Here is a 22,143-nt window from a genome sequence, read left to right as displayed (position 1 = left end):
TGTGAAATAAAAGGGGGGGGGGGGGGAAAGAAATACAGAGAAGAAAAAAAAGAGAAATATAAACATATGTATGATATTTCCCAAAGTAACATAATCCCTGCCAAATAAACCTGTTCATTCCCACCCAGGTCACTGCCCTAGACCTGTATATTGTATTTCCACACCTGACATAAGAGAGTTTGCTGGAAAATTCTCACAGATTTTGAAATGCATCAAGGAAGGGACCCCACATGCTTTGAAATTTCCCCTCCTGGCCAACAGGGAAGAGAATGATAATGCCTGTTTTTTAGAGGCCAGTAGAAGTACCTCATTCCTACTGATGCCAAACAGAGCAGGAAGGGGACCAGGAGTGGAGAGCAAAGTGCAGCTGGTAAGGATATACTGTTGTCACTATGCAATTCCATTGGTCTTTCATGTGAAATTCCAATAAAATTGATTCATGTTTGTGGCTGTAATGTGAAAAAATGTGGGAAAGTTCAAGTGGGCCGAAAACTTTTGCAAGCCACTGTATCTTGGCTAATATTTTAACGTCTGTGTTCAATAGGGGATACGGGTCTATAAGAGGCACATTTCAACGGATCTCTTCCTTTCTTTGTAAAGTGTAATACAGGCTTCATAGAATGACTGAGGAAGAGATCCTTGTCTGATGCAGTCCGTGAGGGTTGAACTAAGCTGCACGGGCAATAATGAAGAGAAGTGTTTGAAAAATTCTGACGGAAAGCCAACTGGACCTGAACACTTGCCAGATTGCAATGAAGCTATAGCTAAGGAAACTTCTGAGAGATGGGTTCGTCCAGCCTTGTTTTAAGTTCTGGTGGAATTTCAGTAATGTCAAGTTGTTTAGCTAAGAACTCATTAATTGCATTGCAGTCAGTTTGGGACTCTGAGGTGTAAAGCTATGAGTAAAAATCCCTGAATACTTCATTGTTTTTTTCATGATCTGTGACTATGTTGTCATCTTGTTGTCAAATTTTAACAATACTTTGCCTTGCCCTAGAAACTTTTAGAAAGCTCACCAGTAATTTATCAGGTTTGTCACCATACATATAAAATTTTGATCTGAGGCTGAGACCACGGGACTGTAATAACATGATTGTTGGGCTTCATTTCTGTACTTGAGAGTCATTTCAAACTTAGCTAGTAAATAACAATTAGAGACTGCTATGACACCACAGACTGGGATGTGCTCCTGAGCCCACATGGTGAGGACATAGAGGGGGCGACACACTGTCTTACAGACTACCTCAACTTTTGTGTGGACACAGTCGCCCCTGCTAAGACGGTACGGTGTTATCCTAATAACAAACCGTGGGTAACACAGGAAGTCAAAGCTGTCCTCAACATGAAGAAGAAGGCTTTCAGGAGCAAAATGAAGGAGGAGATGAAAGCAGCACAGCGGGAGGTGAAACGCTGCCTGAGGGAAGCAAAGGACACCTACAGGAGGAAGGTGGAGCAGAAATTGGAGAGGAACAATATGAGGGAGGTCTGGAATGGTGTGAAAACCATCACAGGCCACAACACCAAGAAAAGCACAGTGGGGGGGACTGTGGAGAAGGCAAACGAACTCAACAACTTCTTCAACAGGTTTGACCAGCCCACAACCCCCCCACCCTCACCCTCACCTTCACTACAGAGTCCTCTCCCCACTCTCCTGCCTCCCTCGCTTCCCCCCCTTCCTGACACCATGACACCCCCCTCCTCCAATCCCTTTCTCAGCAGCAAGACATCTCCCCCCCTCCCCTCCTCCCAAACATCTCCCAGTGTCACAGTGGATCAGGTCAGGAGGCAACTGAGGAAGCTTCGCCCCAGAAAGGCAGCAGGCCCAGACAAGGTGTGTCCTAGGATGCTAAAGGCGTGTGCTGCTGAACTTGGGGAGCCGCTACAACGAGTCTTCAACCTCAGTCTGCGACTGGGGAGAGTGCCCGCCCTATGGAAGACATCCTGCATCGTCCCGGTCCCCAAAAAGAACCGGCCCAATGAGCTGAATGACTTCCGACCGGTGGCACTGACGTCACATCTTATGAAGACTCTAGAGCGGCTCTTCCTCAACTTCCTCCGACCACAGGTACAACATGCCCAGGACCCACTACAGTTTGCATACAAGGTGGGTGTCGGAGTGGAGGATGCCATCCTGTACCTCCTACACAGAGCCCACTCACACCTGGATGGGGGAAAAGGCACGGTCAGGATCCTGTTTCTTGACTTTTCCAGTGCCTTTAATACCATCCGGCCCTGTATGCTTCAGGAAAAACTGAACAGGATGGAGGTGGACCCCTGCCTGGTGGCTTGGATCTCTGACTACCTCACCGACAGACCACAGTACGTCAGGCTGAAGGACATCACGTCTGACACTGTGGTCAGCAGCACAGGAGCACCACAGGGAACTGTGCTGTCCCCTCTTCTCTTCACCCTGTACACCTCTGACTTCTGCTACAACTCTGAATTATGCCATATTCAGAAGTTTGCAGATGACACGGCCATCATGGGGTGTATCTGGGATGATCAGGAAGAGGAGTACAGAAGTCTGGTGAGGAACTTTGTCGCATGGAGTCACACAAACCACCTGCAACTCAACACCTCAAAGACTAAGGAACTGGTTGTGGACTTCGGGAGGTCCAGAGAAGGTCCACTGCCGGTTCAGATAGAGGGGGAGGAGGTGGAGGTGGTCAACAAGTACAAGTACCTCAGGCTGTGGGTGGACAATAAACTGGACTGGTCATGCAACACAGAGCACCTGTATAAAAAAGCCCAAAGCCGACTGTACTTCCTCAGGAGGCTGAGGTCTTTTAACATCTGCAGGAAGCTCCTGAGGATGTTTTACCAGTCGGTGGTTGCTGGAGTACTTTTCTATGCTGTGGTGTGCTGGGGGAGCAGCACAGCAAAGAGGGACTCATCCAGGCTGGAGAAACTGATCAGGAGGGCTAGCTCTGTGGTCGGCATGAAGCTGGACACTCTGGTGACAGTGGCAGAGAAAAGGACATTAAAGAAACTGATGGACATTATGGACAATGCTGGGCATCCTCTGCACACGGCCATAAACAATCAGAAGAGTCTGTTCAGTGACAGGTTGCTTCTCCCAAAGACAAGAACTAACAGACTTAAAAACTCCTTTGTCCCACACGCCATCAGACTGTTTAACTCCTCTCTGGAGGGGAGAGGGAGGGGAGACAGGAGGACAAAGGAGGGGGGAACAACTAAGCTGTAGTGCCTCTGCACCTCACTGTACAATACCTTTTGTGCAATACTTTTTGTAAATAGTCAACAGTGCAATAGACTCAATACTTGAAATGTGCAATTCACTTGTATTTTTATTTTTTATTCCTATTTATTCTATTTATCCCCTTTGTATATTTTATTTATATTTGTCTCTGTATTTATATATCTCTGTATTTATATATGCGTGTGTGTGTGTGTGTGTGTGTGTGTGTGTGTGTGTGTGTGTGTGTGTGTGTGTGTGTGTGTATATATATATATATATATATAACAGTTCTGTAACTGTAACTTTGGTCGTTGCTGTGCTTTTTTTGGAAGTCGAATTTCCCAGAGGAACCCACCCGAGGGATTAATAAAGTTCTATCTTATCTTATCTTAGCTTATGTTGTTCATGAGGCTAAAGTCATCTCACTTTGGTAATGTAAAGATAATCTGGCCAATATTAAAGTTATTATAATATTAATCTGGCTGAGAAGTGGGAAGTGAACAGGCTCTCTGTTGCTTAGAAACAAGAAGTGACAAACCGTAAATCCTCTCAGTCTAAGGAGCTTGGAAAGAAAAGCGTCTGGACTTCTTTAAGTTGCTTGAAGACGTTTCACCTGTCATCTGAGAAACTTCAGTCCTCGAAAGAGTGACCTTTGTCCTTTAGATGCAGATGGACAGCTGAGTCTTGCCCTGTGGAGGTGGCTCGTCTATGTTGTGCCATGCGTTTTTTGAGGAAACCAATGTACATATCTTGGACAGAGAAGACAGAGGGTTTGAAAGACGAGTCAAAGAAGCCATCTATGTCCACTGTGAGCGACCATCTTTGAACAGAGGCGGTGGGTCAAGACACCAACTATCTGCCATCTATAATCCAGTTTTGTTTCCTGAATGAACCTCCCTCACTCCCCCAGGTCTTACTGTCCGCCTTCCTACCTTCAGTGAAGAACCAGGTGAGTTTTTTACAATCCGATCTGCAGAGAAAACCTACACTTTTGACAAAAGGGGTTCTTCTCGTCCATGCCTTTCACAATCAAAACTCTTTACATATCTGTACTGTGTTCTTGCACTAGCAGAAAATGGCTTACAGAGGTGCATTAACATCCCCCTTGGCTTGCTGCATGTACGTTGGGGTTCTTTCCAGTGGACGAGAGGGTTAGTTCCCTGTGCCCTGAGGTAGTGGTATGCTTTCTCGAGCTCCGGTGGAGATTTAAGTATTTCTAGGCAATTTCTTGCCAAATAACTCAGAGAGAATGTTAGAAAAGTGAGTGGTGCGCCCACTTCCAGTGTCTTCAGGGAGGACGCGGATGTTCTGACGCCTACTACGGCTCTCCGGGATGGTGACTTTGTTCTATAGCTGGCTGTTATCTTCGCGAAGAGTGGCACACATGCTTTCAGTGACTCGTTGGCTCAGGTCTTCAGTTACAAGCTCCAAGGACAAAACTCTCTCGGCCTGTTCCTATAGGGCTTGTTGCAGTTGGTCCAGTTTTGATTCGAGGGCGTTAAATGAGGGTTTAAATTCAGATGTTAACTCATCTTGGTGCTGCTGGAGCAGCGTGGTGATAGCCTCCAGTGTTAAGCTAGCATCCTCCTTTGTGTTCGCTTTTGCACTCTTAGAAGCCATTGGAAAGTGTCAAAAAGTGTTCAAAACACTACAAGAGTGTTTGTGAGTGTAAGCGACTTAAAGGTGGCAATTGGAGGAGTGAAACTGGTCAAAGCAGAGTTAAATTCACCATAGCAGTTAGTTCTTGTGACTACTCAGGTCGCATGCTGACCAGAAGTGATGTTAGAGTCTTTGAATGTAATGCGATATTAAACATGTCAGCGTCATTAAAAGAAGTCTGTAAGTGTCAGTACAGGAAACGTAAAGGTGTAAATGGGCTGGTTCTTATATAGCACTTTTCTACTCTCACTGAGCACTCAGAGCACTTTATACAACTCGTGCATTTACCCAATCACACAAGCACATTATCTAACGTCTTTAGTGCTTCTATCTAACATTCACGCTCTGATGGATGAATCGGAGGGCAACATGGGGTTAATATCTTACCTAATGATATTTGCATGCAGACTAGAATCAAACCACCTACCTTCTAGTGAGTAGGTGACCCGCCCTGAGTTACAGCCACCCCAAAGAGTTGGGGTGTAAGAGGTGTAAGGAGTAGTGTATCCTGTAAAGGAGCAGACAGAGCACTGCAGAGTCACTGAAGGTGCTGAAGGAACCAAGATAAAAGCTCCTGATTGTTCACTCGGGGTAGAAAACAGCTGATCTTAGGTCTGTGTGTGAGTCTACTGAATGAAAGAGGTGTTGGCTCCTTGCACACAACCACTTCCTCTAGCTGACATCAAATGTGAGTACTGGGAGTTTGCGAAAGCAGACCATGAGCTCATCCTCCATCATGCAGACACAGATCGCAGCCTCAGCAGTGTCTCTTGCAGAAATGTGGATCTTCTCCTGCTTCCTCATCGGCTCCATGGCCTCTTCTTTGCAAGGTGAGCTCCGTGTGCGTTCATGCTGTTTTGTTTGTTTCACTGATGCTCCTTATCAGTCGGACCATTTATAAGGAGAAACAGCACTTATTCTCAGGAGAGAAAAGTTGAGACACTAGGAAGCTAGGAGCTGCTTTTCATTGTATTTCAATGATCTGAAGGCAGTGTCGTCTGTGCTTGATTTCAGTCAGAATCAGAAAAAAATCAGAGAGTTCTGTGCAAGAATTCTTATTTTTTTCTTGTGTTTTCACACAATGATCAAGGTTTAAGATGAAGTTGAAATCTTGAGATCAAATATGCAGGAATAAAATTGTTGCTGTGGGTCTGTATCTCTTGCTAATGCTCTCTTTGAAAACCCTTTTTTCTGTGAGGGAAGGTCTTGTTGATCTGCTCTGAATCTGTTTCAGAGCAGATTCGGTTACCACGGCTCCTGTTTGTAACACTGTAACCAAATAATTTCCCCAGATCAATAAAGTATTCTGATAAGAAAATGTTTAAAATACTGAAACAGCCCCCAGAATAAATCCTGCTTGAAAATAAAGGGCAGAAAAAACGCAGTGAGTAAAAGCCTATAACCAGTGGAACACAAAGACATCCTGGGTTTGCTGAACATACTTTGCAGCACAGGATCAGGGATTTAATGGGCTGAATGATTTCACTACACTGACATGTGGACCGCAGCATGGAGGTTGTAAACAATATTAGATTTTTTTGTAGCTTCTTAAAGCCATAGCTTCGGTAACAGCGACTTGTCCTCCACATTTTCGTTATAATAAAGTTCTGTTGCACTTTGCAATAAGCACGAGGAGGAAACAGGTGTGAGGTGTCGCAGGATGTAACTTCGTGGTTGGATGGGTCGACACAAATGAGCAATTTAGCCAGATGCTGTAATTCTACCAAGGAATTGAATTTCTACTATTTCCGCTAAGCCAGATTACCATGATGCAGCAGCTGGTGTCTAAATTTCAGATGGCTGCAGCGATGAGCTGCACTCACTGCTGATGGCTTTGAGTAGCCGAGGCTGTGCCATGTTTCCCACGATGCAGTGCTGACTGAAAGCCTCAACCCCAACAGCATCCAATCTTAGTTTTCAGTCTTGACTCTTGTATGCAGAAATGTCTCAACAAGTTCTCAATGTTTTTATTGAGATGATGTAAATTAAAAAAAAATCCTATTAGTGGAGAACAGGGATGGTTGTAACAAAGGACATAGCTTTCACCAAGAAGGGATACACAAACAATCATGTAATCGGGTCCAAGTGTTACACTTCCCTACCCGACCTTGCATGTGAAATTGCAAAGCTCTGTAAAGAAGGACTCATAATTTAAAAGAAAATCACTGATTTCCGCTAAGATATGATGGAAGTTGTATTTTTGTAAAGAGATGTGTCATAGGTACAAAGTGAGGCATTTCATCTATGCTTATTTAAAACCATCATGCTGTGACAGGAAGCTAAAGAGAGGCTGACAGGGGTGTGAACGGCTGTAACACCTTTTAAAAAATGGTTAAAACTAATCCCAAGACTGTGAGGGGGTTTAAAAAATTACACAGTTCCTCTTTAAGCCAGGTGCACATTTTCCAGCAACAGGTGACCATGACTTGAAAGTCAGAGATGATAACATCTAAGCAACATTGTCAAACAAAGATTCCAGTCCGCATCTGCCCCCACAGTCTTTCACAGATTGGTGAAACCCTCCCCAAGCTTTACTTCTGTCGAGGTGGATCAGTGATCCTGCAGAGTCCTGTCCTCCCTGTGATGGAGGGAGATGACGTCACTCTGCTCTGTAAAACAAAAACCACTCCCTCCAACCTCCCAGCTGCTTTCTATAAAGATGGCATCTTCATTGGGAATGAGTCAACAGGTCACATGACCATCCAGCATGTTTCCAGGTCTGATGAAGGCCTCTACAAGTGTGACATCAGCGGTCATGGAGAGTCTCCATCCAGCTGGATCACTGTCACAGGTGACACACTCACCTGTCTGTGTTTCTGCAGGTTTGAATGAGACTGTGACAAAGACACCAACTGCGACGCCTCCGCCCACAGCCGCATCCACCTCTTTTTATTTTCTGATGTGCGTGTTGTTGTCCGCTGGGTCAGTCTGCCTTGCGCTTATGCTGTTCTTAATGGTTCTGCTGGTGAGAAAGTATGTTTATGATAAACCAGGTGAGAAACAGAATAATTCATTTCAAATTTCAAAAACATTTTAGAAGTGTTTGAAAGTTTGTTTTTTAAAGTCCGTTATTATTGTTTACAGTTTGCTGCATTTCAGCTTGTAAGAAAGATACTCGACATCAGTTAACCTACTACTGTGACATCATAAGGTCAGACCGTAAAGAGCAGCCAATCAGATGGAGCACAGGTACTTTTTCATGCACCAATGGTGTCTTTGTGGACTTCTTCAGTTTTAACCAACCTGTTAAAAACGTTTCATCAAACAACACTTTACAGAATCCACTTCCTTAAATATTTCCAATCCTGCATTGGTTACATCCCTGTTTTGTTAAAAACTCAACAAATGGTGCTGAGCAGAGTTCGAAGGTCAAACTGCATCATCTTCATCATCATTTCCTTTTATTTCCCAACTTTTCCCACAAACAGCAGCTTTGAAACAGTGACATGTTTTTCATCCTGTCCTGTTCACAATGGAACAAACAATCACCGTTTCATTCAACAGTGTTTTTTCTTTCATGTGAATAATAATCACATTAATCAAACTTGGATCTATCACTTTATACCCTTTAAGTTCCTCCTCCACGGATCTGCCCATGCTTTAATCAGCCTTTTGTTCACCACGTATTTTATTTGTAGGTTTCATTTTGTACTTCGTGTAACATCCTGACCAGCTCATATAGCCATTCCCTGATTCAAAGGAATCCCTGTGTTTGCATGTTTTTGTTTAATTCAGTGTCCTTTTTTCTACCAACACACTAAAACAGAGTATGAATGATCTGACCGTTGTCTTCTTAATGTTTCCTGCAGTTTTTATACCAGCGGCGCTACTATCACTGCACTGATGTCCTTTTGTGTTTTTTTTATTGTGCAGAGACTGATTCAGCTGCAGGTCATTCAACGGTGAGAACAGAAGATGTCAGTTATGCGGAAATCATCATAAAAGACACGGGAAACAGGTCAAAGAGAGGTATGGTCACTCCGCTTTGTCTCCTCTGTCTGTGGCTCCTGTTGTGTGCAGTGGTCAGCTAGGGTCAGACACAGGGTGGAGGTCAGAGCAGCCGTTCTCTGCCGGTCACTGGTATCAAACTCATTTTACATTGTGGGCCAAAAATAGTCATGTGATTATCGTGGAGCAGTGAAACTCAACTTTCTGTCAGTAAAGAAACTTAATTAAACAGTTAAACCCATACATACATACATACATACATACATACATGCATCTGGAAAAAGGAAGCACTGAGTTTCACTTGTGGGACTTTGAAACTGTTCAGGGTGCACCGAGTTTAGAATTTAAAGTGCTGGTTTAATGCAAACCTGGCCACATAAAGAGGACCACTATATTATTTGAACTCTGGTTGGTCTGGTAACTTTTCGTTATGATGACAATTAAAATTTTTGTTATGTTTTGGTAAAATAACTGGACATAACTATAATTTTAAGAGTGCTTTTCTGCAGAGTTGGTTATTTTTCTCCAGTTGTTGACCTCTTTCTGTTTTTTGTTTGTGTTCAGAGTTTCAGCCAGAGCCAAATGTCATCTACTCCACAGTGAAGTAATCCACCAGTCCAACCACTGGGGTCCATGTGGTCTTCGCCGGCTCTGCCAATCAAACCAGAGAGCATTTTCTTCTTAATTTTCTGTGTGTGTTCGTTTTTAATTCACTTACCTTCATAAGCCGGTTCATAACACTCATAATACAAGACAAATTTTTCACGACAATACATTTTGTAAAAGGTAGTAAAAAAAAATCAAATAAAACTTTATAATCTTGAGCTTTCAGTCAGCTTTGTCTCAGCAAACTTTGCTTTCACTTCTTCCTTTTGTGGTTTTTTCATGAAGATGTCTGATGGAAAATGTGAGTTGCTGTGGCTAATCAACATGCATCTGCCTTTGGAACAGATGAAGAACAAAAACAAATAGTATCTGCAGCTGCAGACTATACACAGTAGGGACATCAACCAGTGTTGAAACTTCAGAAATGTATAGAGGGTTAGGGGGGTAGGGTATGTGGGAGGAGGTTAGGGGCAACTTTCACATTAAAACAATGCAATATATAAAATACTATAAATACTATAAAAGCTGAGAAGCAAAATTACACATAAGCCAACTTCCATTAGTATACATTTGAAATTTCATATATTCCAGGGTGTCACAATACGGCTGTGTGCAGGCAAGAGTAGGACCCAGACGGAAACTCACAGAGACAAAAACTAAACTCAAAACACACAGCTTTATTGCTGGCATGGCGTGGCGAAAACTAAAGCACAGGGAAAAATCCCACAGCTATGGGGGAGGACGCAACACTGACAAAAAGAAACATGGGGCTTAAATACAGTGAGGGATAATGAGAGGGAATGAGCCACAGGAGGAGAGCACAGCTGAGAGTAATTAAGCAGGACGAGACAAGGGAAGCAAAACTAGAAACATTAACATAGGACAGACTGTGAAAGTAAAACAGGAAACACACTGACGGAACTCAAGACATGTAAACTTAACAGACTGGGGAGACCGAACATAGGGACCTGAAACATGGAACAGAAAGGCACAGTAGACACAACAGGAACATAACAACGCCACAGGGGAAGAGTAAAACAAAATGCAGGGACACAGGACCTCTTTCAAAATAAAATGGGAAACATAATGAAACGCAAACATGACAACATAAGAAACACAGACACGAAGCACATGAAGGACAAGGGAGACTTAACGGGGTTGGATACACAAGGGGAATCTAATAACAAATGAACTTAGATAACCTAATGAACAAAATAAACTCAAACTTAAAACGCTGGGTCAAAAGACCCAGGATCATGACACAGGGAGGCATTTGGGGTGAGAGCTGAACAATGTCTGAACAATCCCATGTTGTCTCTCATCCTTCATGCACTTTTGTTAAAAAAAAATCAGTTAATGATAACAGTTGAAACTTCCTGCCATCAACTGGTGATAAATGACAACCTGCCACTTTCCAGAGACGTGCAGTTCGTGGGATTAGTTTAATCGGTGAATATAATTGGCACACAGCTGTGAATGTTAGTGCAAAAGCTTGTTTGTCTGTCTATGGTAGAGAACCAGGCTCAGGGAGGGGCGGCCATCTGCTGCAGCTGGATGTGGTTGAGGGGAGGAAGACGGGACAAAGACCTGCAAATGTTAGTAGACAGTGTTTAAAATCATGTCGAGTCCTGAGTGTCAAATGTCCCCCCATGCAGGGTGATAACAAGTTGGATTACAATCACACATCAAACTGTTTCCATTGGATCCTCTAATAATTTATATTTTTTCAAAGCTGTGATCCTATGCAGTACCTTTTTTTGAACAACCACGACAGAAGCTACAATACATGATTAATGGAAGAAAAAAATCGAAACAAAAAAATAAATAAGATTATCTATTTTTATCAGAATAAAGCCAGGCCTGGAGCTTCAAAACAGAATCAATGTCTGATAAAGATTCAGCAAAAAAAGACGACGTCTCACAGGATTATTTACTTTATTTATTTAACAGTCTTCCTTTGATTTGAGGTTGAGAGTGTGTGCAGTGCAATGAGACCAGATAGTGGGAAACTGAGAGGAGGGAGAGACACATGTCTGAGCATGAAGGTGAAATAACAGAAGTAGTTGTCATGAACCAAAGTTCTCACATATACAGGACCCAGAAGCAGACTCATCACAAATGTCCGTGAACTTATTACCACCATTACCTGAAAAAAGAAAAAGGGGGGACACCAGAGTGATTTTCAGTTTCTTCTCTCTTGCAGGAGTTTAATGGAATGAGGAGAGAGCATGAAGATGCCCCCTAGTGGAGGATGGAGCCAATACCAATAGACCCCAAGGCTAACTAGCTTATTAGTAACATACAGATTGTGATTCCCTAAATAAAATGACACAAACATTAATGCAACATGAAAAATAATAATTTAATTTAATTTTTCAACAAAAGTACACATTACATTATATTTAGGCATATGTCAACTAATATGAGTTCATATTTACTATATCTCTTTTGTGAACCTTTGTTTTTACTGTCAACTGGACACACACCAACTTTAACAATCCTCCAGTTTTATAGTGTCACTCTTTATGCAGTAATAAGAGCTTTCTGTGGGTGTTTTTAATCACAGTTCCTTATCCGAATGGTGAATTAAAGCTAAGCAGACTTCACACTTCAGTTTACCCTTTAACCCTTATTTGTTAAAGGCTATAGTAAATCATCTGCATCAAACAAAAAAAAAAAAAAAAAATGTTATCCTTTTATTTCTTGATACATGCTCAATCATCCTGGCAAGTAAATCCCCAAAAGTTGATTCTGTTCATCTGGACGTAGCGTTTTGTGCGAAAAGCGTTTCATCACTCATCCAAGTGACTTCTTCAGTCTCAGCTGACTGCAGGTTTCCCCAAATCTTATAAACAGTACATTTGCATAATGACTGAAACCAGCCCACTGAAGGAACAATGGGCTGGGAGGTCAGTTTCTTCATCATAATTAGGCAAATTCTCGTGATCATTGATCAACAACCACTCTTTCAAGGATGATTATGTACACATCCTGGACAGGTAGTGAGTGACTGGTTTGAGCGCGGAGTCAAGGAGGCCATTTACGTGAAAAGGGAAAGACCATCTCTGAATCAAGGAGGGGGACTAAGGCTTCATCTGTCACCATGTTACAATGCTGTGATTGCAGCCATTCCCCAACTGTCTGTGAATGGTACTCATGGTTATTGATCAGTGGGCTTTGGTCAACAGTCGGCTTTTTTTGGCGATTTGGCGCTATATAAATAAAATAGAATTGAATTGGTTATTGATCAATGGTCATTAGAATTTGCATAATTATGATGAAGGAACTGACCTTCCACTGAAGGATCAGTGGGCTGGTTTCAGTCATTGTGCAAATGTACTGTTTATAAGACTGGGGAAATCTGCAGTCAGACTGAAGAAGTCTACTGAAAACACTATGTCCAGATGAACAGAATCAACTTTTGGGAGTTGTTTTTTTACAGATTTGTGTTGGAAACCTCTTTTTTATTTTAAGATCTATCAGGGATTAAATGTATAGTGAAACTTATTTACGCTAACAAAAAGTGGAGTTTCACTCATCTGATCCACTTGGGTTGGTGGGAAAAACAGGGACTTCTCTTTGGTGTAGTATGAATGGCAATGCAGAAGCTTTTTATCAACACAGAAACTGTAAATCTTATTTAAAAAAAACCAAAAACAGGTAAGTCTAAAAATCTGTCCTGTCATTCACATTTGTCAAAGACGTTCAGGATGGCCGGATTGGAGTCATTACTCGGGTGATTCAGGCCTGTGGGCCTTATGATATGACATGCTTTAAAGTCTGTTCTTAGTTCAGAGTGGTCTTATCCAGTTTCTTTTTTGTACAACCAAGAGAGAAGTGAGCTTGATTACATGATTAATGGAAGGGGGAAAAAACAAAACAAACAAACAAACAAAAAAAAAGAATAAGGAGAACTTTTTTATCAGGATGAAACCAAGCCCAGGCCTTCAAAACAAAACTAATGTCAGATGAACTACGAAGAAAAAAATCCAAGGCTTCTCACAGCATTATTCGATATATTTAACTGTTGTTTTTAGTACGCAATAAAAATAAAATGCTACTTGTCTTCATGTTTTCTGTAGGTCAAAACCCACCAACAAGAAGCACAGCAGAAATTGAATGAGCGACTATGAGTCCAAATGGAGCATTTATCTCCCACGCTGACCCTTCCGATTATATAAAACTGAGAAGTTGTGACATCAGCAGGAGACACAGAGATCAGCTAGAAAAGCTCAGTTTAATCAGGATGCTCTTCCAGTGGAGGCTACTTCTGTTGTTTTCTGTAGATCAAAAAACCAACAACAGCAGCAGCAAGAAGCACACCTATAAATGACAGTCCGACTATCAATCCAACAGACTCATCCTCTGTGTCTCCTCTTGTCTGACCTGCAGGTGAGAAACAGGTGTGAGGTGTCAGCTGTCAGGTAGGTGATGAGTGAAGAACAGAACAGAATCCATTTCCTCTTCAAACTGCTGTCAGACATTATCTACTGCACTCTGATCACATCACTCAGACCAGCTGCTTTCTACAAAGTCTCATCAACAACATCTTTAGAAACAAACATCAACAACCAGGAAGCAGCTTCACCTCTGATCACACACACACTCAACTCTACTCACTCACCTGGAGGATCAACACTCAGGTAGATGGTGTTGCTGGGGCCACCTTCAAGAATACCTCTGTTCTTTGACTCCCTGATGCGACACTCATATGTTCCAGTGTCATTAGTCGTCACATCTTTCAGAATCAGAGACACGTCTCCATCCTTCATCTGTCTGTCCTGCAGATCCACCCGGTTCTTGAATGATGGATGCTGGCTGGCTGGATCAAAGTGCCCATCCCGGTGCAAAAGGACATATTCTTCATTTAGATCAGGTCTGCTCCACTCTACAACTATGATGGTGTTTAAAGCTCGACATGGCAGAATGACGTTCTGTCCAGACTCAGCTGTGATGATTTTATCATCTGAAAGAGGAAACAACACAGAGCAGAGAGACTGAAATTTTCTCTTCTAAGGCAGCCAATCAGAGTAAGATCAGAAAGAGATAATTGGCCTACAGTTTTTTTTTCTCTCTTTCTTTCTGATTCAGTTTCAGTCCTGCACTTTGTCTGTAAAGCATTCATCAGAATCAGAATTGTGTTTATTGGCCAAGTATATGTGCAGACACATACAAGGAATTTGGTTCTGGTAGAGGCTCTCAAGCACAGCAATGTAAAACAAACACACACACACACACACACACACACACACACACACACACACACACACACACACACACACACACACACACACACACACACGTCTATATATACATTACACATGCATACACAAAGCTGTGTAAACCAGCTATAAATAACCAATCTAAACTTATAAACATAAAATACATGAATGAGGTGGAATGAATACTACAGAATGTACATAAGGTGCAGCTGCAGTCTGGCAGTGGGAGCAGTGTTACAGGTCAACTGTTTAGGAGGGAGATGGCGAGCGGAAAGAAACTGTTCCTGTGTCGGGTGGTCCTGGTCTGCAGGCTTCTGTACCGTCTGCCAGAGGGCAGCAGGTCAAAAAGTCTGTGTCAGAGGGTGTGAGGGGTCTGCGATGATTTTCCCTGCCCGTTTCCTGGTTCTTGAGAGGTACAGGTCCTGGATGGAGGGCAGGGGGGCGCCCATGATCCTTTCTGCTGCCCGTACAGTCCGCTGCAGTCTGCTCCTGTCCTGTTTAGTGGCTGCTCCATACCAGACTGTGATGGAGGAGCACAGGACAGACTCAATGACCGCAGTGTAGAACTGGATCAGCAGCTCCTGTGGAAGACTGTACTTCCCCAGTTGTCTCAGGAAGTACATCCTCTGCTGGGTCTTTTTGAGGATGGAGTTGATGTTGGTCTCCCACTTCAGGTCCTGGGAGATGGTGGTACCCAGGAACTTGGAGATCTTCACAGTTGACATGTATATGTTTAGTCCACCAGAATTTGGAATTTGTACATACTTTGTCTCAAGGGGCCACCGTATATATTTTTATATATAAATACATAAATAAAACCACAAGTTTTTTTTCTTTTACATTAGTAATTCCTTTTGTGCATAATTTTATATTGTTGTTAATAATAAGTTAATTAGCAACAAGACAACCTGAAGAGCTGGTTGGGAGCCGAAAGAGCCGGCTCTTTTTAGTGAGCCAAGCCAAAAGAGTCAATTCTCTAAAAAGAGCCGGAAATCCCATCACTACTGTCTGACATATTGTCAGACAGACCCAGAGGCTAGTGGTTCCAGGGCTACATTGCTTAATGTTCAAGTGCTACACAACATTAAAGCTGATAAGCAAATACATGAAAGCAGAGAAGCTATACCAAACACACTGTGGGAATAAACAGTGAAGGGGAGATTTAGCTGTTGGCTCGTGCCAGCTTACCTGATAGTAATTGTTTCTGGGTTAGCATGTGGCCCTTGAATCCTGAGAAACCCATGAATCCTGCATGAATTGCTTATCTTGCCAGCACGGACTGCAGAAGCCCTTGGTGATTTGCCTCTAACGTGCTCCCTCCTGGGGAGGGTGTCGGGTGTCAAAGCAGTCTGATACATCAGCCGGCAAGCGTGAGTTCTCCAGCCTGCAGCGCTAGCTCCTTCTCCAGTGTATTGCCAGTGGGTCGCTGGTTTGCTGACCCCCTCAGTGAGCTGAGCTTCCTGGCTGCACCAGTGTCTTATTCGGTTTACTCCTGCTGCTGCAAACAGCATGGAGCAGCTGCTGGGTGCTGCGGACGGACCTTGGGTTCACATCCCTAGCTCGGCCCTCTACTTCAGCGGCTGCGCTGCTGCTGCAGGCTGTGTTCCCCTGGAGTATTGCTTGCGGTTTGCCCGTTTACGTGCCAGTCAGACCTCGCTGTGTCTGGTACATCAGCAGGCAGGTGAGTTCTCCAGCCTGAGGCGCTGGCTCCCTGTCTGGTGTATTGCCCGTGTGTCGCTGGTTTACACGGCCAGCGGGGGCCCGCTCAGTGAGCTGAAACTTCCTGACTGTCCACGAGTGTCTCGTTCGAGTTCACTCTTGCTGCTCCCCTGTCTGTAGACGGCACAAAGTGGCTGCTACGCCCTGCTGATGGACCTTTGGATCACAGCCCCGCTTGGATCCTTCACTCTTAGTGGACTAAGCCACCATCCCCAGTCTTCGGATGTCATGAGTCGGCTGATTGACTCTGGGGACAGAACTGGGGCTGCGTCTCTACCTCGGCCATCCCGCATTCCTTACTTGGCCATCCACTCCGCAGCAGTGGCGGGCTGACCTGAAGTGGTCACTCAATTACAGTCCTTGCATCCTACGGGACTTGCTCAGGCTAGTCTTGCGTCTGGCAGACTGATGCCTCCGCCCCCCGGCTCAGCCTTTGTGTCTGGCAAAGCCCTGACCGGGGTGGCGTGTATATATGTATATTTGTAAATAGTTCATTGGTACTTTCACTCTGTGATTCGGGTGCACTGTCTCCTCGCAGGGTGTCTGTCTTACATAGTTACCCTGTACATAAAGAATATGTGACGGAGTGGAGAGAGAGTCTCGATATGATAGAGAACGTACAGTTACATTGTAACCTTGGCTCTCTGAGTGAGAGACTCTCTCTTCAGGCTGCTTGGAGATGCATCCTGATTAAACTATCACCAGTGTTTGCACAGCTGTTTTTTATACGTAAGCTGTGGAGTGTAAGAGTGTCTTAAAGAAATATCCACATGCCACGACCAAGGTCATACCCCGTACATATAGAATGTAACAGCGTGGAAATAGAGTCTCTCACTCAGAGAACAAAGGTTACAATGTAACCATATGTTCACTCAATGCTCAGTAAACATCAGGTTCACAGAATCTGTTATTTGTTTTAAAATATAGTCTACTCCATTTCCACCAAGCCTCTTACTTCCTACTTAAACACAATCAATCAGTCAATCAATAGTTATTAGTGGTAGTTTTTTTAGTAGTTATAAGTGAACTGCTGTTATTTTGTACTTACCTGCAAACACACAGACAAAAAGCAGCAGAGTACAGCAGAGCGACTCACTCGCTGCAGTCATTTTCTCCTTTATCCAGTTCAAACTCCAGCTGTTAAAAATCCAAGGATGCTGATGTTTTCAGGAACAAAATCTGAAACTGTAGATATCAGGTAACTGCTTTTAACAGTCTTTGTTTGATTTGAGGTTGAGGGTGTGTGTGCAGTGGAAAATCAGTTAGTGGGAAGGCAGGAGAGATGCATGTCCGAGCATGAAAGTTAAATAACAGTGAAATAACAGCAGTAACTAGGAATGTGGGCTTGACCGAGGACCCAGTTCTGCTCCTGTTTTACATATATCATAAATACACAGAAAGTAACGAGGGAAGTGGAAGCACACGGGGAACACAGCTGAGGACAATTACACATGACAGAGTGGGGACACGAAACTGAAAATGCTGACACCAAGACACGGATCTTAAACATAACACAGACAGTACACAGAGACAGCAGAGAGACAGAGAGAGAGACAGAGAGAGAGAGAGAGAGAGAGAGAGAGAGAGAGAGAGAGAGAGAGAGAGAGAGAGAGAGAGAGAGAGAGAGAGAGAGAGAGAGAGAGAGAGAGAGAGAGAGAGAGAGAGAGAGAGAGAGAGAGAGAGAGAGCACGATTGAAAGAGGAGCAAAGCACAGTAACTCACATCACCATATACACAGTCGCACAGAGAGAGACACAGAGGAGAAATCTAATAAACAATACTGAACAGAATATCCTAGGAAACCTCAACATAATGCAAAATATGACAGAAAACGCAGGACACTTAAACTGTTGGGTCACAATGACCCAGGACCATGGCAGGAACATCAATGAGCATATGTTAGGTTTTATTACACTACCCTGCATTGAGAAATAACAATTCAGCTGCTTTCCAAAACATAACTAACCTAAGCCCATTCAGTGATGTCCAGAAAGTACTAATAAAATATTCTATCATGTACAGTTTTGCCCCCAAAATGTGATTTAAAAAAAGAAAACATTCAAAATCAGTTTTTTGTGCTTTCTCAAATCCTAAACAGTGACAGTTTAATAATCTGGAGACAAAACATCATCAGCACGTCTGATTCTTTGAGTAGATCTTCACAATATAACCCATGCTAAGATGGTTTAGGGGATTATTTGCCCATATCAGGTTAACTGGTTACCTAGCAAAATGAACAGGGTTTACATGGCCTACTGTACATAAAAAGAAGGGAGACTAACTGATCCAAATGCCTGCAGGGAAATTAAAGTGATATGACTTCATTAGAAATAAAAGTGCACATTTCACTGGTGCCTACAGGCACAGTCATGTCTGGGCTTGAGCTGTAGTTAGTTTCAGTCTCTGCTGGTTTAACAAACATTAAAGGAGAGCTGAATAAAAGTTACAAATGCTGGAAACTCTAATAACAAGATTAAAAGAACGTTTCTTCCTCTTTGACATCTTTGGTGTCAAAGGTCAAACTCAGGTACAGCCACAGATCTCAGTACAGATAGATATTCAGAGTATCGTCAGAGCAACAGCTTTAAAATCGATTGAGTACCAGGGCTCAATCTGTTTAACTGAACAACATCTTTAGAAACAAACATCAACAACCAGGAAGCAGCTTCACCTCTGATCACACACACACTCAACTCTACTCACTCACCTGGAGGATCAACACTCAGGTAGATGATGCTGATGGAGTTACCACTTAGATGAGCTCTGTTCTTTGACTTGTTTTGTCCTCTGACACGACACTCATATGTTCCAGTGTCATTAGTTGTCACATCCTTCAGAATCAAAGACATGTCTCCATCCTTCATCTGTCTGTCCTACAGATCCACCCGGTTCTTGAATGATGGATGCTGGCTGGCTGGATCAAAGTGCCCATCCTGGTACAAAAGGACATATGTTTGATTTATATCAGGTCTGCTCCACTCTACACATAACAGAGGTTGAACACTTCTTTCTACAGCAGCCAATCAGAGTGAGAATATGAGAGAGATCATTGGCTTAGTTTTTTTTTTCTTTCATTCTTTGTGATTCAGTGTCAGTCCTGCACTCTGTCTGCAAAGCATTCATGTATATGTTTAATCCACCTGCTTTCACTAAAAAGCACCCTGGGTCAACAGCTTCTGTTACTTGTAAATGAACCAAAAAGGCATGTGTTACTGCAGCTTCCAAACTACAGAAATCTTCACAGTATCTCCAACATGCTGATTTTGGTAGATGTTTTAGTGGCAGGACACTTACTGCACACCAGGGGGGAATTGAACTTGCGATTCACACTCCAAAAGTGTGTAGTTTTTCCACTACATGATCCAACTGCTCAGAGATGAGATGAATTGTCTCAGTCTGGTGGGTAACCTTGGCCGACACTGCAGTGTTGCCAACTTAGCGGATTTGTCGCTATATTTAGCGAGTGTTCAGACCCCCTTAGTGACTTTTTTTTCTAAAAACCAACTACAGACAAATCTGGCGACTTTTTCTGGTGTTATTGGAGACTTATTTATGACGGCTTTTTGACGTGAAATAGCTCTTCTCAACAAGCAGCGGTGGTGTCGTGGGCACGTCGCCCGTGCCAAAGCACTCATAGGCGGAGGATATTCCTCCCCCAGCGGCTATCAGGGCAGCTGGGGGAGCCGCACCGGCAGATAGGGGCACCAATCACTGGCAGGGAGTATTGCAGGGGGAAATACGCTCTCACACCTGGGTTACCTGAGACACAATGGATGCAGTACAGGCACTCACGCTCCCCCTATGTACTCTATACACCCAGGTCCAGGCATCAAAACACCCAAAGATCTCTTGGACTGTGTAAATGACCTGGCACGACTCAGGTGTGGGATGCTGACAATCGTCTTTCTTTATATTTTGCCCAGCGCTCTGCTGGCACAGCCACAGTTGTATTTTCACACTGCATGTGCAGTTGCTTCACCCTCAGCTCACTTCTCTCCTCCTCTGGCCCCAGCAGCTACTGAAATAGTGAAGGTATGATTAGATGATGCTTGCTGGCTGTGACAACCAGCCTCCCCTGACACCACACCCTGAACCCACTGCTTCCCCCCTCCTCATGCAGCCGAGCCACAAACCACAGTCCACCACAGACTCCTACTAATAATCAACATGAACACGACAGAATTAATCAGCATTTTTAAAAGAACAATTCTCAAGGACACACATTTCCTGGCTGTCTTCGCTTGTTATCAGTTCCCAAAACACACTATTGATACATTTCCACGCATGAGCATTGTGAACACAGACCTCTCTACATTACCTGGGAACACTGGGTTGTGCTTTATTATCACAAAACACAAACAAGGTTTGTTTTTTTTGACAGTTTCAACAATTTACTGGACAAAGTTACATGCAAGTTACATGCAAGACAGAGACATTCCGGCCTCTGTCAAACAAAAGTGGAAAATATATTTGTTTTACATTTAATCATAATAAAGAAATAAACTGTTGGTAGATCAACGTTTTACAACGAATCATCCATCAGTAAAAATGTTACTCAATTCCAATACAACAAATTCAACTATCATATAAAAAAAAAAAAAATCCAACCCTGCAGTTGGACGCAAACTTTCTAATCTGACATCACAAAGTTATTCTGAAGCTGTAAATCTAATTAAAAACTCCCCAAAACTACTATGAGAAAACCCTTAAAAGGTTCAATGAAAAAGGAAAAATTCTTCTCCGCGGCTGCTGAGTGAGCCCTCATCTGGGACTCTCCTCAGCTCTTTCTGGGACAGTGGCGCGGCTGCCCCTCTGTTGGTCTTCCTTGGTCTCTTGTGTTCTGGGGGCCTCTGGATGTCTGGAGTTTTGATCTCATCCACACCTGCTTCATGCCCTGGAGGACGGGGCTGTGGCCCCCCCACACCCTCTAGCAGATCATTACATGAAGGAACCTTTTAAAAAAAAAAAACAAGCGCGTCCATGCTCACAGGTGTACACACGGGTGATCACACCCACAAACTACACCCTTTTTGGCTCCTACCTCAAAGCACACTGTGTTCTGTTGATCTTATGTGCTGCACAATAATGTTTAACATTTAGTATTTACTGTCATATTCCCATATATCATTGTGATGTTGTTTATTCTATTACTCTTGTTCTCTTCTGCTTGCTTTCTTTTTTCTTTCTCAGCAGGTGATCCAGGTGATTGATATATGCATTTTTTTCTCTCTGCCCGTTCTGTTGGTTTTTGTGTTTTGCCCTTCTCCCCCGTCCCTCTTCTCAGCTGTTTCTCTTTCCCTCTTTCTTTCTCCCCTTCTTTCCCCCAGTCAAGTCTGTCCCGTATTCAGTAAGTGAAAATAAAATAAACAATAAAAGGTGAATCAAATGGACCATTACGGCAAGGCTGGGATGGTCAGTTTGGTAAAGTAAATCCGTTGGGCATCTTTCTTTGCCTTTAGACAATAATTCTGATGGCAAAAGAGCCAAACGGGACAGGCCAAAAAAAAAAAAAAAAAAAAAAAAAAAAAAAAAAAAAAATTCTTTACATATAAAATCAACAATCTTCACATTTCAGAAACTGGAACCAGCTTTAAATGTTACTAAAATAATGATAAAACAATCAATTCTCTAATCATTGACTGACTGATGAATCAACTGATGCAGCTTCAATATATTGTTGCATTTGACAACCCACTACAGCAACTACAGAATAAAACCACTAACCAGATTGATTAAAGATTTCAAACATGCTGAATATGAAGAGTAGTATAATTTAACTCACATTATCAG

The 22,143-nt window shown here is 43.0% G+C and overlaps 3 protein-coding genes across 4 annotated transcripts in view; 2 read left to right on the top strand and 1 right to left on the bottom strand.

Annotated features, from left to right (window-relative positions):
* The window catches only part of LOC146672390 (Fc receptor-like protein 5), a 155,543-nt gene that overhangs the window by 90,345 nt on the left and 43,055 nt on the right, over nucleotides 1–22,143 (top strand). The window lies entirely within an intron of this gene.
* On the top strand, nucleotides 5,436–9,572 carry LOC146672394 (uncharacterized). Its single transcript, XM_085386956.1, has 5 exons — nucleotides 5,436–5,688; nucleotides 7,681–7,851; nucleotides 7,943–8,047; nucleotides 8,732–8,827; nucleotides 9,371–9,572. Exons 1-5 carry the CDS (start codon nucleotides 5,577–5,579, stop codon nucleotides 9,412–9,414), a joined length of 528 nt encoding a protein of 175 aa, XP_085243082.1. The 5' UTR covers nucleotides 5,436–5,576; the 3' UTR covers nucleotides 9,415–9,572.
* Nucleotides 11,374–17,769, bottom strand: LOC146672393 (butyrophilin-like protein 2). 2 transcript variants are annotated; one of them, XM_085387003.1, is made up of 3 exons: nucleotides 17,402–17,769; nucleotides 14,037–14,378; nucleotides 11,374–13,798 (listed from the first exon to the last, which is right to left on the bottom strand). In XM_085387003.1, exons 1-3 carry the CDS (start codon nucleotides 17,460–17,462, stop codon nucleotides 13,677–13,679), a joined length of 525 nt encoding a protein of 174 aa, XP_085243129.1. In that variant the 5' UTR covers nucleotides 17,463–17,769; the 3' UTR covers nucleotides 11,374–13,676. The 2 variants fall into 2 exon arrangements, with proteins under 2 accessions (XP_085243129.1, XP_085243138.1); XM_085387012.1 differs by lacking the exon at nucleotides 17,402–17,769 and adding an exon at nucleotides 15,823–16,652.

This window comes from Rhamphochromis longiceps, linkage group LG3 (genome assembly GCF_057381845.1).
Source record: "Rhamphochromis longiceps isolate RC_006_pf linkage group LG3, R_longiceps_female_GT1.1, whole genome shotgun sequence".
Classification (NCBI taxonomy): Eukaryota; Metazoa; Chordata; class Actinopteri; order Cichliformes; family Cichlidae; genus Rhamphochromis; species Rhamphochromis longiceps.
Note: the sequence above shows the minus strand (reverse complement) of the source record. Positions and strands in the feature narration are given on the sequence as shown.